At 41.2% G+C, this 14545-nt stretch overlaps 4 protein-coding genes, 1 long non-coding RNA gene and 2 other non-coding genes across 17 annotated transcripts in view; 3 read left to right on the top strand and 4 right to left on the bottom strand.

Annotated features, from left to right (window-relative positions):
• Window positions 1-3284, bottom strand: part of asRNA:CR44894 (antisense RNA:CR44894) — a 94235-nt gene extending 90951 nt beyond the window's left edge. For both annotated transcript variants that reach the window (NR_123853.1, NR_123854.1), the window contains exon 1: window positions 2688-3284. This is a non-coding gene — a non-coding RNA (antisense RNA:CR44894). The remainder of the gene's footprint in view (window positions 1-2687) is intronic.
• On the bottom strand, window positions 2-7084 carry Ypel (Yippee-like). Of its 5 annotated transcripts, none has more exons than NM_001272466.1 (3): window positions 4718-4893; window positions 2688-3004; window positions 2-2385 (listed from the first exon to the last, which is right to left on the bottom strand). In NM_001272466.1, exon 3 carries the CDS (start codon window positions 2283-2285, stop codon window positions 1941-1943), a length of 345 nt encoding a protein of 114 aa, NP_001259395.1. In that variant the 5' UTR covers window positions 2286-2385; window positions 2688-3004; window positions 4718-4893; the 3' UTR covers window positions 2-1940. The 5 variants fall into 5 exon arrangements, with proteins under 5 accessions (NP_001259395.1, NP_001259396.1, NP_001259394.1 ...); NM_001272467.1 differs by lacking the exon at window positions 4718-4893 and adding an exon at window positions 4234-4590; NM_132381.4 differs by lacking the exon at window positions 4718-4893 and adding an exon at window positions 6863-7084 and having other exon boundaries at window positions 1303-2385.
• On the top strand, window positions 4891-5346 carry lncRNA:CR43899 (long non-coding RNA:CR43899). Its single transcript, NR_073645.1, has 2 exons — window positions 4891-5199; window positions 5275-5346. It is a non-coding gene; the product is annotated as a long non-coding RNA:CR43899 (long non-coding RNA).
• A 595-nt stretch (window positions 7085-7679) lies between the features above and the next one.
• ATPsyndelta (ATP synthase, delta subunit) lies at window positions 7680-12103 on the top strand. 3 transcript variants are annotated; one of them, NM_001298145.1, is made up of 4 exons: window positions 7680-7784; window positions 7991-8195; window positions 8270-8481; window positions 8809-12103. In NM_001298145.1, exons 2-4 carry the CDS (start codon window positions 7997-7999, stop codon window positions 8869-8871), a joined length of 474 nt encoding a protein of 157 aa, NP_001285074.1. In that variant the 5' UTR covers window positions 7680-7784; window positions 7991-7996; the 3' UTR covers window positions 8872-12103. The 3 variants fall into 3 exon arrangements, with proteins under 3 accessions (NP_001285074.1, NP_001259397.1, NP_572610.1); NM_001272468.1 differs by having other exon boundaries at window positions 8809-9264; NM_132382.3 differs by having other exon boundaries at window positions 8809-8952.
• Window positions 9568-11352, bottom strand: CG2962 (uncharacterized protein). Its single transcript, NM_132384.4, has 2 exons — window positions 11259-11352; window positions 9568-10831 (listed from the first exon to the last, which is right to left on the bottom strand). The coding sequence occupies exons 1-2, from the start codon at window positions 11262-11264 to the stop codon at window positions 9707-9709; spliced, it is 1131 nt and encodes a 376-aa protein (NP_572612.2). The 5' UTR covers window positions 11265-11352; the 3' UTR covers window positions 9568-9706.
• A 233-nt stretch (window positions 12104-12336) lies between the features above and the next one.
• asRNA:CR45629 (antisense RNA:CR45629) lies at window positions 12337-14013 on the top strand. Of its 3 annotated transcripts, none has more exons than NR_123855.1 (2): window positions 12337-12473; window positions 12834-13113. The 3 variants fall into 3 exon arrangements; NR_123856.1 differs by lacking the exon at window positions 12337-12473 and adding an exon at window positions 13447-14013 and having other exon boundaries at window positions 12756-13089; NR_123857.1 differs by lacking the exon at window positions 12337-12473 and adding an exon at window positions 13447-13602 and having other exon boundaries at window positions 12756-13089.
• CG15308 (uncharacterized protein) lies at window positions 12623-13849 on the bottom strand. 2 transcript variants are annotated; one of them, NM_144289.4, is made up of 2 exons: window positions 13783-13849; window positions 12623-13087 (listed from the first exon to the last, which is right to left on the bottom strand). In NM_144289.4, the coding sequence occupies exons 1-2, from the start codon at window positions 13786-13788 to the stop codon at window positions 12806-12808; spliced, it is 288 nt and encodes a 95-aa protein (NP_652546.2). In that variant the 5' UTR covers window positions 13789-13849; the 3' UTR covers window positions 12623-12805. The 2 variants fall into 2 exon arrangements, with proteins under 2 accessions (NP_652546.2, NP_001259398.1); NM_001272469.1 differs by having other exon boundaries at window positions 12716-13087; window positions 13728-13849.
• Window positions 14014-14545: the final 532 nt, after the last annotated feature.

Below are 14545 nucleotides of genomic sequence, written 5' to 3' on the forward strand. Positions count from 1 at the left end.
AAAATGCGCTTTATTGCAATCTTGAATTGAGATTTTAATACATCTTAATCGGCTGCATGCGGTTCATGTCGCTGACTGTTTTGGATGTGTTTTGATGTTTGTAGGTTTTTGTATTTTGTTTTTGTTTTTTTTTTTAATGTAAAGGTGGTCTCGTTTTATGTATTTATGCAAGTATGTATAGTGGCATGTATGTATGTAAATACTAACATCAGTTAACCGTTTTCAAAATTTGTGTTTCGTTCATGGTGCATCACATGCATGGAGTACATTAGTCAATGCCTAAATGGTCGAACAAAGCTCAAAGCTTTGACAAAACTGGGTTATATGTTGGAATGATATATATACATATATATATATCTATATATATATATATATACATATATATAGATCGGGCTTAAGTACGGCCAATTGCTTAAGAAGATGAAATTAAGGACACAAATAAGTTTTAGCGATTTCAATGTTACTCGTTTTCGAAAGGGATTTGATTTCTGAAATTGTTTTTATTGAATTCTGTTGTATTCGGTTTTCTTGTTTCTCGTTTTAATCTAGTTAGTTTTAATGCTACCACAAAATATATTCCTCAGATACATTAATATAACTACTTAGAGAACATCATTTAACTTAAATAGTTCTTGGCAGTTATTTTTTGCATATTTATATTTCATAATCCGTTTCGCTTTAAAAATATGCTCTTTTCTTTTTCCGCCGCTATACATATATTTATTTTCTTGCTTAGCTTCAAGCTTTCCTTCGATTTGATTAATGTACGATATTTTGCGACATAAATACGCATTTCTCTCTTAGATAAATATACATATATATATATATATGTATATATATATATAGTGTATATTTATATTCATTTATTAAAGTTAGGCATGTCATATGCTTGTATTTCATATAATTTCTTTCATTTCCCAACCCCTTTTTCCACCGCACACCGGTGCATCATTTTTGAGTGTTTAGTGTCATTCGGATATCACCTGAACGCCACCTGGCGGTGAAGACGCGCACCTTGCCGCCTTTATTTTTCGCTTGTTCTTTACGTTTGCACATTGACAAATTTTGTAGTTTAAGTTTATATCGCTTTTTCGTGTGTGTTTTTGTTTGTTTCAAGCAAAATTGCATTAAATTATTAATTTTAATAATTTTATTAAATATATCTACTACGTTAATAAATGTTTGAGTGTGTTATGTTTGTGTATATCGGTGAGTGTTATCAATTTGTTTTCCGCATTTTTGATTTCGCATGTGTTTCAAATGGTTCTTGCTGTTGCTGTATTTTTTTTTTTTATTTTTTTTGGATGCTTAACATTTTTCTTATTGATTGGCAGTGCAAGTTCTGTTTTGCGTGTGGCTTTCGCCAGTTTTATATTTGATATCATCGAATTAAGGCATCGAATTAATTTTGCACAGAAAGTACACACAATTGAATAAACTTGCAACGCAAAATGGTAAAAGGAAAACAAAGTGGTATTAGTGGGTAATGGTAATCGAAATGAAAGTGCGGAAATCCTAGATGGCGGCCAGCGCAGAGATCCTTCCCAAAAACCCAATCAAGCTTTTTATGTAATGTGTGTTTTTCGATCGAATGTGCGGTATATCTGTGTGTTTAATTGATTTGTTTGTTTTGCTCTATAAGATACGACGAGTTATGCACTATATAATAGCATATATATATTGTGTGATACCCTAAAACTCGATCTCGCATTTTCATTGTCCTCTTCTTTATTCTCTGTGTGTTCTCTGTTCGCATTTTCCAGACTTTAGCCATTTTGTAAACACTCTTTGTCTGCAATTTATTTGCCGCGTGTGTGTTTCGTTTTTTGTGTGGTGAACTCGCTGCTTTTCCTGCCGCTGCCGCCGCCGCCGCCGCTGTTGCTGCTGTTCCTGTTACGGGTGTGCTTCTGATTAATCAGCCCATCCAAACGGACAGCCCTTCAGTCCCAGCCGTTCTCCTTGATCATGTGCGCCAGCTCAATGATGAACTTGCCCTCCTTGTACTTTTGGCTGGACTCATAGGCGTGCTCATATTTCCAGCCCAGCGGCGTCTTGCAGCACTCGCAGTAGATGTCCGCCACCGCATGGAGGCCGGTCAGGAGCACACGCTCCTCCGTCTGGCCACAGGCCACGTTCACCACCGAGTTGAACAGATAGGCCGGTCCCTGACTGCCCTGAAACGACTTCGATATGAGCTCGTCGTGGGAGGCGAGGTGGGCGCGGCAGTGAACACATGAGTATGTCCGATTCGTGGACGGTAGATAGGCCTGAAACGTCTTCACCATCGTGACGTTGATGATATCCTTGACTCTTTTGGGCCTCTATATGCGAACGTTATAGACTGCAAATCTCCTGCGATTGTCTGTCCTAAAAGTGGTCCTCTTTCTGTAAACAGGAAGTTGCTAATCAGTCATTGGTTCACAGCAAAACAGTCACTTTAACTTGTATGTACAAAATGGTGTAGGGTAAGCCGAAATGATGTTGTGGTGCAAGCCTACATAGTTTTCGTTTTAAAATGCGATGTTTAGTCGGTTCACGAGTGTTTCAAGCATTTTTAAAGCCAATTAATATATTAACTAATGTGAAATGTTTAATGTTTAATGTTGGGTTTGAAGAATGTTTTATATACATACATATAGATAGTATTGTCAGTGTGATTGAAAGCGTTACTAGTGTTTACTCCTTACCTTGTGACCAGGACCACAACTAAATCTTTCAGTTTCGGTTGCTTTGGGGCTTTGTTAACTGTGCACTTTGGCTTTATCCGAGGCAATGGGGTCGTCTTTGGGGGCGGATTCGGAAGGGGCGTGACCAGCAGCAGATGCAGTAGCAACAGCGGTAAAAACTGCCGCGACTGCTGTCATTGAACAATGATTTCTGCGTTTAAAGTCACTTGCCTCGCGCGATTTTTGATCCGAATATATATGATTTTAATTCCGTTTCCAATTCTGATTCCAATCCCGATTCCGATCCCCGGCTATATCTGAATTCCAGCCAAAGAATACTGCAAGTGGAAAACAAAAGGCGAAATTAATAATGCATGTGTTTGTTTGTTTGTTTGTTTGTTATATCTGTTATGCAAAAAGCTGAATTCGAGCCAAGGAAAAGCAGAGCAGAGCAGAGCAGCGCAGCGAAGAGCAGAGAAACAACAAAACAGAACACAACAAGTGTAAGAGAGTGGCCCATAATATAGGCTATATGGCTTTGGCTATGGCTAGCAGATATGGCAGGGGCCTTTCCATTATTGATTTCCATTTGCAATCTCCTTGCCTCCGGCGCTGGTAATTCCAGTGGGCAACCCACACACACATGGATAATTGCCGCCCCGGAAACCAAACAAAGCGCAACAAAAATGAGATAGCGAAATAGACAGACAGTCCAGTTTGCCAAATCAAAGTATACCCTGTAATCGAGGGAAATTGAGATGCAAGAAACAAAGGTCTCCCGGATGACGCCTCTCCAGTCTTCGTCGTCGGGTTAACCAGTGAAGCCGCTAGGTGTTTTGGGAAGTTCATTAACGTACAGAACTAATGGGTGTAAATCACAACTATACCGTTTTTTATAGTCAATGGAAATGAATGCAGAACTGCACCTTGGCTGTGGTTCTACATCCACCAGATGGATCTGGAGAACCCAGTGAAGAACTATCCTACGAGGAGAACACTCTTTCTATTAGCGCTTTCGGGTGCTAAATGAATAATGGGCATAGCAACGCTATGCGGTAAATACCGAAATTAGAATTGAATATGAATCCATTTGGAGACCAGGTAGGGGGCCCCCATTTAAATGGAGCTGATCTCGAAGCAGCCATGAATGGATGCGAATGGCCATGAATAATGTCCGGATTCCCGATTCCCATCTATTATTCATACCAGATGCGCGCCTTTGATGCGGTCTTTGTTCCTACTAACTCCTGTCAAAGTAGTTAATTGTTATTCACTGACCGCGTCGATGTTTACCGATTGATAAGCGGTATATTGGAATATGTAGAGGGGTTTTGGTATGAGGAAGTCGGACGCAGACAATGACCGATTAAACCTATAGATACTAGGCAGGTACAAATCAATGGGCGGTACAGTGGTGGCCTGCAAATTTGGCAGACTGTCTATGTATAATATAATTGTGCATAATTTTAGCAGGGGTGAAGTTTCCTAACATCACATAACATGTTAATTTAACAATAACACAATATAACGATTTTTTTAATACTTTTTGTAAAAAAAAGTTACTAACATGCAAGTTACCAATTTTAAACATGAGATTACTCTGCGAAAAGGTAATGTATAATTGGGTCCCGTCCCCCGCTGTTCACACCCCTTTATCCGCCCCTCCTGCTGCACACACTTCTTTATCACAACGCCGCCTTCTGCTCAATCTCCAAATGCAAATCGGCTGCCGCTGCCGACGTCGACGCTGCGCCGCTGCCTGCGCCGTTGGCTTGAACAAAGAAAATGCAAAAGGAGCGAACGGGCAGAACAAAGAGCGCACGAAGGAGAGGCGGCGGGAGCAGGAGAGAAGAGATTGAGAGAGAGAGAGGGAGTGGGTGCAAAAGGGAAATGCACTCGAAACGCAGACAACAAAGAGATCCAAATTGCGCCCTTCTGTTCAATTAGTTAATTAATTAGCACTTTTGCCGGGGCAACTTGATTATTATAAAGTAACAAGAAGTTCACTGAACCACACAGAAAAAAAGTAGATAAAAAAAACGTAAACTCACTTGGCGATTTCTTTGGCTCGCTTTACTCAATTATTTCGGCCGAAGCAAACGGATTTCTATTCAATTTGTTGCACCTTAACGTTAGCTATTTTGTTTACTTCTTGACCACACTGCTTCTTCTCTTCACACGACAAAAAAAGCGGACAAGCGAAAAGCAAAGCGCGCAGCGCGAAATGCGGATGGCAAATGACGCTGCTTTTGGTACAAAACAAAAAATCTGAAGCAGAGTGGCGCTGCCGATGCCGGCAGCGACGGCGACTGCGACGCAGCAGGTGGCAGCAAAGTCGGCGATAAAGGACAAAATACAAAAAGAACACAAACTAGAAAAGCTCAGAAAGCAACAATTGAACGAAACGCATAATGCGTGCTCAATGAACAAACAAATTACGTGCAATTTACAGTTGCAATCAAGACAGAAGAATAATACAGAAGGGGCGAACAAGGTGGGCAGGAGGAGGTGGGAAGAAATGAAAATAAGCAAGGTGAGTGCAAACTGCAAGTGCCGTTAGAACTGTAAACTGTGTTAATCTGATTACACTCTCACCATCTCTTTCCAGTCCTGGCTTCAAACGTGGGCAGCAACAATTACAAAAAGACTTTTGCCTACATCTTACAACTTAATGTGTGTGCCACAGTGCAGGCCACAAGTGTGCAAGCATCAAAGCAAAATAAAAAAATGACATTCTGGCTTATTATGTTTCAATAGTTACCAAGAATCCAAGGGGTCGTATTTTTGTGACAGCCACTGTGCGTGCAAAGAGCGCTGGCAAAAACAACACCAACAAGCGGCAGACGTGTAACGGTAACGCGATTGTATGCCAAAACGCGACGAAAGCAACAAAAAAGCTAACGGCACAGCGCTTGCAACAGATGAAAACCAGCGACAAAAAAAACCGCTAAATTAATCTGCACCATCAGCTGTTTGCTTTGTTGTTGTCATTCTTGGTTGAAATACGCATTAATGGCCGTAATTATAATTTGCCACAATCTCTGAACTTCATTTGCGACCGATTATTGTTTACTGTTTGTTCTTCGTCTGCGGCTTCTTCTTCTTAGCCAAAAAGTCAACTTTTGCGTTGTTTCTCACCGCTTGCTATGTATTTGTTTTTATTTGACCAGAAGGTAGGGTATTGTTTGGGGCATTGGTTCCAAAAAACAAAACGAACTAATTAGAAAACAAATTTTAAAACGCAAGTAGAATGTCATTTACTTCACTAAGCTGAACATTACTTTTGAGAATTATTATGGGTTTTTAATTATTTGTTTTATTCTTAATTAGTTGAGATTGACAACTAATCATAAAGATCGGATGACAAGAAAACCTACATATAATTTTGCCTGAATCAGATAGTACGAAGGGTATACACTTTTCGAAGTATCTAAAAGTACCGTAACAAAAAACAAAAGGAGCAGAAGATGAAAGCGAAGAAGCAAAAAGAGGAGCAACGACCCAACATTGTTGTTGTCTTATGCCGCTGCTTCTTTGCGATGTTGCCGTTCCGCTCGCACCGCTATAGCTTGGGGTCAATAGCTAAGGATCGGATCTGTTGTATATATGTTTATATAGACCGATTGCGGTTAGTTCTCTTATCAGAAATAACATGAAATATATTGCGTTGCGACGCCACTGGCGACCGCGACGCAGGCAGAGGGCAAGACAGCGGAGAAGAGAGTGAGTGAGAGTGTGACGGCGGAGAGAGAGGTAAACAAAAATACACAAACACATACACATGCGCGCTACAGCTGCTCGTTCACATGTGTATGCGGGCCTGTATGTGTGCAACAAACAAAAAGCAGAAAATCCTTCTCTTCTTCACACCCTTTTTCCACAACAAAGTCAGCTGTGTGTGTGAGGAATGAACTTTAAGGCAAGCTTTCTGTTTCTATTTTTTGCAGAGTTTTTCCAACTGAAAGGCGCAATTTGCTAAGACACCTATACACATACACGAAGAGCCAAGCAAAATAGAAGATATAACAAAACAAAATAGAAAATAAGCAGAGCGAAAAATATATAGACAGCTATCTATGCACACAAACACAAACATGGGGAAACACTGTTGTTTTTCGCAACTGCGTTTCGCCTGCAGGTGCGACAGAGAGGGCGCGAGTGGGTGACAAACTTGGGTAAATGTTGCAAGCACTTACGTCCTGTGTGTTTTGTTTGTTTGTTTGTTTGCTTGTCGCCTTTCGCTGTCGTTCGCCAACAAACACCTCAGCGCAGAGCACACACGCGACACGCACACACTCACACACAGTCACAGAGACGTGCACAAATAGCAGCCGAAAATGGCACTCTCTTCTTCTTCACTTGTATAATAATGCAGCAATCTGCATTGTTTCGTTTCTATTTCCAATTGGAATTTGTTGTTGTGCTGCCTGTGCCAGTGTGACCAGGTAGCGCGGTGGCTAAAAATAGTCGCTAACGCCAGTTTTGAATGTTGCGCGGGTAAAAGATTCGTGAGATACGAAAAAACTCCGAACTTTAATAAAAGGATCTAATAAAAAAGGAAATACTGAAAAAGAAACTAAACAAAATCAAAAACACCAGATTCATAACAGTATAAATGGTCGCATGGTTATGCCATGTAAACACACCGTTATTAATCAAAGTCTTAATCTAATAAAGGAAATTTCATTTTTTAAATTATAATTTTTGGAATAAATAGTTTTTCTTTTAATATCATTTTTAATGTACGATCAAAAGCAATATACAAAAAATTTAAGCTTTTAATTGGCGATGCCAGACTAATGAATTAAAAGAATAAGTGTTGCCACTAAAAGTTTATTGGTCTATATAATTTGTTTATTGATTGAGGCACTTTATTATTATAATTAAAACACTTAATTATTATGTGTGAAATGATTGCACTTTTTATTTTGTAAGAGCCTGTTGCGTATTGAAAATTTTGTATTTTGTCTTGTCCTCTAAATATCGTAAAAACGCGTTATTGCTAGATAAGTTTTGTATTCCCGGCTGGTCACTCTGACTTAAACGTTTTTCGCAAAAACAGCGGCTGATCACTGAAGTTTTCTCGTGTTTTTCGCTATCAAACCGAAATAAAAACAGGTGAAAATAACTGATAAATTGAGGGGTAGTCCACTGATCACAGTGCCCGAGGATTTGCAATGAAAAGCGATCGAAATTTGAGCTGGGGAAACGCAATAGCAGCCGCCGCCTAACCTACAAAGTTACATAATTTGGTTATTTTGTTGTTATGCTGGCTGGCTGTGGCAGAAAAGACTTTTAATCCTGAATTTATCCTCTCGTTGCAGCCCAAAATGTCCTTCGTTAAGAACGCCCGTTTGCTGGCCGCCCGCGGCGCTCGCTTGGCCCAGAACCGCAGCTACTCGGATGAGATGAAGCTGACCTTCGCCGCCGCCAACAAAACCTTCTACGATGCCGCTGTGGTGCGCCAAATCGATGTGCCTTCCTTCTCGGGATCCTTCGGCATCCTGGCCAAGCACGTGCCCACTCTGGGTAAGTTCGATCATTCAGTTTCAGTTGCCTCGAGATGGTTATATCACCGTTGGCGAATCTCTTTGCTATTGCAGCTGTCCTGAAGCCCGGCGTTGTCCAGGTGGTGGAAAACGATGGCAAGACCCTCAAGTTCTTCGTCTCCAGCGGTTCCGTCACCGTCAACGAGGATTCCTCCGTTCAGGTTCTGGCCGAGGAGGCCCACAACATCGAGGACATCGATGCCAATGAGGCGCGCCAGCTGCTCGCGAAATACCAGTCACAGCTTAGCTCCGCTGGCGACGACAAGGTGCGAATCTAGTCAAGAAGTTGCATAGTAGAGTAGTGTCTAGAAAGTAGAAGTAGTGGTCCAGAAAGTACAACTCAAACAGACTCTTTTGATGGAAACACTGCTTCCACCATTCACGCCAACTGGCATTTAAGTTACTAAACGATTTCTATGTGCCCATCCTTTTTACTTGATATACTTTCTTTGTACAAACAAGTTTGCTCTTAAATTAACGCTTACACATTCGATATTTCCATGAGTAAACTTATGTTTGAGTTGCTTTTGCATTCTGTATTGCACATTCTGAAGCTATCTAAACGAGACTTAACCACGATCCTTGTTTTGCAGGCCAAGGCCCAGGCTGCCATTGCCGTGGAGGTCGCCGAAGCGTTAGTCAAGGCTGCCGAATAGACGTAATCACCACACAACCGCCACCAATAAACCACAATCGATGCTTTGTGTCTGAAATAAATAAAAAACATAACGATCACCTTAAAAAGCCAGAGAGTTATGAAACAATAAAAAAGCGAATCATAATATCGTATTAATGACCCGTGATCCACCAGGCAAATGATTTTTTTTTCTTTTTTTTTTCATGTTATGCCGCTAAACTGTGTGTTTATATAGTTTATAATATATGTATGTGAGCTGGTGAAGAGAAATGTGTAATATTTGCTCGCTGTGGGATAGACCGTTGATATGATAATGCTTTGGCAATCTTTAAGTCAAAAATATGAGTGATTTGCATTTTGGCCGAAAGAGACGAACGTCGTTTCTTTTTCCCTTGCCAATTTATGCAAATCGCATAAGCATAAAAACTTACAATTTGTAAATGAGCTCGTCTTTCATCTTAACAAATAGTATAGTTTGTATTTCATCTGGTGTGTTGCATTCATGGATAGTTCGCATATCTTATCTCGGATGATTGTTTAAATTTCTCTCAAAAGTAGTAATAAAAAGCAACTTTGTTTTTTTTTTATGGAAACAAGAATTAATCAATGGCTAAAATTATACTTTTGGCAGATAGAAGATAATCCATTTTGAAACTCTTTATAAAGATGATAAATACTATAGAATTGAAAAAAGAAAATTGGATTTTTTTTTTTTGGAATTGTCTATGTATTTGGTAACAAAAAAATGTGTTGTAAAAAAAATGTCTTAAATTAACTCATGGCGTTGTGTGGGAATGGTAATATGCTGTCGATGTAGTTAGCAGGAAGGTCCTCCGATAGATTGGCGAATTGTTCTAGTATCCCGGTGGGCCGTAGGTCTGGGCAGGGGCGTGACCGATGGGCAGGGACTGCTCCTCGGGAGCAAAAACGGGTGCAGGAGCGGGATGTGGCACACTCAGGACGGGAGCGGGTGCTGGGGCGGCATAGACTGGAGCTGGGGCAGGAGCGGAGTAAACTGGAGCGGGAGCAGGAGCGGAGTAAGCTGGAGCGGGAGCAGGTGCGGAGTACACTGGAGCGGGAGCAGGAGCAGAGTACACAGGAGCTGGGGCAGGAGCGGAGTACACTGGAGCGGGAGCAGGTGCGGAGTACACAGGAGCGGGAGCAGGAGCAGCATAAACTGGAGCCGGAGCTGGAGCAGCATAAACTGGAGCCGGAGCAGCGATCTCCTGAGGAGGCAGGTAGGAAGCGACTGGAGCAGCCACTGGTGCGGGCACATCGATGGGGGCATAGGCTGGACCGGCAGCTGGAGCGGAGTGCTCATGGATCACACGCACCACCTTGGTGGCTCCACCCGAAGAGTAACCACCGGAGGAGTAGCCACCCGACGAGTAGCCACCCGACGAGATGCCGCTGTCGTGGCTCTCGTGAACGACCTTGATGACCTGGGACACGGCACCGCCGCCAACCGAAGAGCCGCCGATGAAGGATGGTCCAGCCACGGGTCCAGATGCCACATTCACCACCTTGACAATCTGCGGAGCGCTCTCGACCAGCGGGGCACTCACAATGGGTGCGGATTCCTGCAGGATCTTGATCACCTTGACGGAGGAGGGGGCGGGCCCAGCTGGAGGCAGATAAGCGGGTCCAGGAGCGGGTCCATAGCCACCGCCGCTGCCGCCAGAGATGACCTTCACCTTGAAGATCTGGGGAGCCGCCTCGTAGCCATAGCCGCTGCCATAGCTAGCGCCGGAGGAGTAGCCAACGCCGCCCTGCTGATGGATCACCTTGACCACCTGGACTGGGCCACTGGGTCCATGGCCGCCATAGCCGCGAGCGCCACTACCACCGCCGCCGCCTCCGTTGCCACCACCGCCTCCGAGGTTAAGGCCGCCACCACCGCCTCCACCGCCGCCACCGCCGAGGAGTCCCAGGAAGCCAGCGTTGGCCACAGCGAACAGAGCACACATGCAAACGAAGACCTGGAAGGATGGCAGAGTATAAGAAGCGATTTAGTTTCATGTTTCATGTTGCATCCTTAGAGGATTTTAAAGAATATATAAAGTTCATTAAGTTTTTGTTATGTTTTCCAATTAGAAAGTAGAGTTTTATCGCTGGTTTTTTTTTCTATATCTTTAAAGGATCTTTGATCTTCATAGACTGTATTTTCCAAATGGATATACTTTGTATTCATTCTTTGTTTAAATATTTTCATTTTCAATCTTCTGATATTCTTCAGCACACTTTGTATTTGAATATTAACTATCACTTCTTCGAAAGTTCGAAAGAATTTAAACTGAGCTCAGGATGCTCTTGCCACTTTGTCACTTTTCAAATCAGTTTGGATAAATAAAAAAAAAAAAACTAGAAGAGGATATTTGCCGGCACAGGACATTGTGAGCAGCTCACCTTCATGCTGACTACTAATCCACTTGATGCGATGATACCAATTCCAAAAAAAAAAAAACGCCTTGAGTGCCGATGAGCAAGCGACTGATGTCCGATCGATTGGAGACCAAGTCTTTTATACGATATAAGCCAGCAAGGGCGAACAAAAGGCGTTTCATTAACATTTCCAAACTGCCCATCAACGCCATCATCATCATCGCCACGATGATGAGCAGCATCATGATGATGGGCTTTCGTTTTCATTTCGATTTTCACCAAATGCTGCTGGACGCACCCAAAAGTGCCAATCGTCGTGGTTGGTTCTTCCATAGCCAGTTGGATTCGGAGCTACCAGCTACCAGCTACCAGCTACCAGCTACCAGCTACCAGCTACCAGTTTCAGTTTCATCAAGTCTTACGCTGCATTTCCCAAATTCCGAATGGGGATCCCACAATTAGCATGAAAATGAGACGCTACGTTAGTGATAAGCTCGGAATGGGGCTTTCATATTTCGTATTTTTTTTTTTATTCGGCATCTTATGTTTTATGGTTTAGGTTTTCGTTTTCATTTTGATTTTGATTTCGATTTGGATTTTGGATTTTGGTCAATTCAATTTGCATACACGGGCGTGCTGCAAAGCGGTTGCCTCACAAGGCGGCCGGCAGTCTGTCATAAACCAAAGCGAAAACCTAACCCAACCCAACCCAATCCAATCCAATCGAAACCAAACCAACCCATTCCATTTCACCTCATCCGGCAATTTCAAGGTGAATCTGAATCGGAATCTGTTGTCAAGCCGAACCATCTCATTGATGGTGGCTATATTCCATCTATATGCAGGTATTTATAAAACGAGCCGATTATTATGCAAGCCACCAGTCGCATCTTCGAGCCATGTAAAACGCATTATGTTGGCCCAATAGGCCAAAGATGTTGTAAAATTGGCCAACGGTTCGGATCAGTGATATCTGTTGGCGCATTTTAAATAGCCACTAAGTATTACATACTTACAACAATAAACATATGTTTATTTACACAAATATTCAACATAATCAACTGATGTGCATATATATATATATCCATTTAGAATCATATTTCTACTCAGTTTATAACAATTTTATAAAATACTATCAAATTGTTCAAATTGGTTATGCTTTTCGGTTAAGAAACGTATTAATTTATACCAAAAAAAAAAGAGATTTTCAGTGGGCAGATCAGATTGGTGGGAAATCAAGTAATATCCAAGAAATGGTTGGCTAACCTGCACTCTGCCACTAATCGTGATTATGATCTTGTCGCGGTCTATTATGGTTTGTTAATTGATCCATGCATGGAATGCATCTGTTGAGAAACTACATACATACATACATAAATATCTATATTAGTGCATCTGCAATCTCGAAACAAGTTTGGCTCAAATCTTCAGTTCAATATAACTTTTAACTTATATACATAAATATTTAAAACGATATATTTGAGTTTTGCTAGTATATATTTGTTCGTTCTATTCAAAGTTTATTTCACATCAAAAGTACATGTAGTGGTATCCTTTCTCGTGGCATCCATCTACTTCTGCTTCAACCATCCACCATAGGACTGCACCAGTGGAGCATCGTAGATGGGGGCCTGTCCAACGCGCACCACCGAGGGCACCACTGGAACGGACTCGACCACATTGACACGGCGAACCACCGGCACACGGCGGACCACAGGCACACTGCGCACCACCGGAACGGAGCGAATAACGGGCACGGAACGGACCACCGGAACGGAGGACACCGGCGAGTAGATGACACTGCACTGGGCGAGGGCCATGCAGGCGGCGATCAGGAAGGCGGCGATGAAGAACTGCAGGGATGTTAAGAATCGGAAATGGTCAGTTAAAAGCAAACACAAAATTGAGGATAGTTTAGATTAGAGGATCTAGCAAAAAGGAACTAAAAATGTCCACATATTTTATTGATATTATCTAACTATCTAAGTATCTAACTATGTAACTTTCTATGTATCTAACTATCTAAGTATCTTACTATCTTGCTATCTTGCTATCAAACGATTTAAGAATCTAACTATGTAACTACCTAACCTTCTAAGTATCTTGCAATCTAACAATCTATAAGATTTTTATATACATCTATAATATATTTATACTAAATTAACATTTGTTATACATTTTAAATGCACCTTTTGTGCACGTTCATAAAAAGTGTATAATTTATTTATTGCAACATTAAAATGTAAACAATTTAGGTGATTTTCAAATTAAAAGCCATTTTTATGGGCAACACATTAAAAAAATTTCAGACTGCAGACGATAAAAAAAACCAGAACACAATTAAGATCACTTTTTCTTCACAAATTTTGCTGATGCACACTGTTTTTTTTTTTTATTATTACTGTTTTTATAATTCAACATTCTACTTATTTTCACATAAAAAAAAAAACTTGAAACCTTGAACTTGTATTTGTATTTGTTTCGTTATCGTACATTCACAATTTGGTCAGCTATCCTTTGTTTCGTATCCTTGCGACCTTCAACTCACCTTCATGTTTCCAAACTTTGTTCTTTTTGAGTAAGTTGTGCTTGGAGGACTGGACAATTTGTGCTGATCTGTCGCCGGTTACGATGATCTTATATACCCGTAGTGTCAAGAATCTGAAAAGTGGAGCAATAAAACTGGCCAAAAAGAACGTATACGGATGCAAATTTTGTGCGGGGTTCGTTTAATTGTTTAGATATTGATTTTGGGATGCCATTATCATTGATATTTGCCAGATTTACCAGAGACGATCGAACAATGCGTGCCGAAGTCATAACTTATTTGAGACGCCTTTCAAATCGCCAAAACAATGAGGACGTTGTTCCTTTTGCGACAGGTGATCATCTCACCTGGCGAATTTCCGCACCTTTGATGAATTCTTGTGCAAATTGCTTCATTGCTTCATAAACTTTGTGCTGGGTTTACTGTCTTCGTTTTTTTTTTGGCTTTTTCTATTTTTGGCTAAACTCAATTTATGAGCCCATTGTCCACGCCCATTATGATTTTCGGTTCACCGAAAATAATGCAAATTTATGCAAATTTCAGTGAAGCTTCCTCAACACAAATAGCGCAAAAACACAAAAATTGTTTGCTTTTGGTTTTCTCATACAAAATATTTTGGCAATGTGAAAAGTAACATTATTAGTTTTTAATTATGCTATAATCTTTTACACAACTAATCTCTCTTTAATTTCGCTGTTTAATTGCCCTAATGCTTTTGAGCGAATTTCTTTTGATGTTCGAGAGTCTTTTGGTAGTTTACCTT

Source organism: Drosophila melanogaster, chromosome X, assembly GCF_000001215.4.
Source record: "Drosophila melanogaster chromosome X".
In the NCBI taxonomy this organism is placed as follows: Eukaryota; Metazoa; Arthropoda; class Insecta; order Diptera; family Drosophilidae; genus Drosophila; species Drosophila melanogaster.

What these genes read in the sequence shown, in the direction of transcription:
- Ypel (NM_001272465.1), bottom strand. Translation starts at nt 2,285, where the DNA reads ATGGTGAAGACGTTTCAGGCCTATCTACCGTCCACGAATCGGACATAC.
- ATPsyndelta (NM_001298145.1), top strand. Translation starts at nt 7,997, where the DNA reads ATGTCCTTCGTTAAGAACGCCCGTTTGCTGGCCGCCCGCGGCGCTCGC. An exon ending in CAAGCACGTGCCCACTCTGG is followed by an intron (nt 8,196 to 8,269) that starts GTAAGTTCGATC and finishes TTGCTATTGCAG; the next exon opens with CTGTCCTGAAGCCCGGCGTT. An exon ending in GCTCCGCTGGCGACGACAAG is followed by an intron (nt 8,482 to 8,808) that starts GTGCGAATCTAG and finishes CTTGTTTTGCAG; the next exon opens with GCCAAGGCCCAGGCTGCCAT.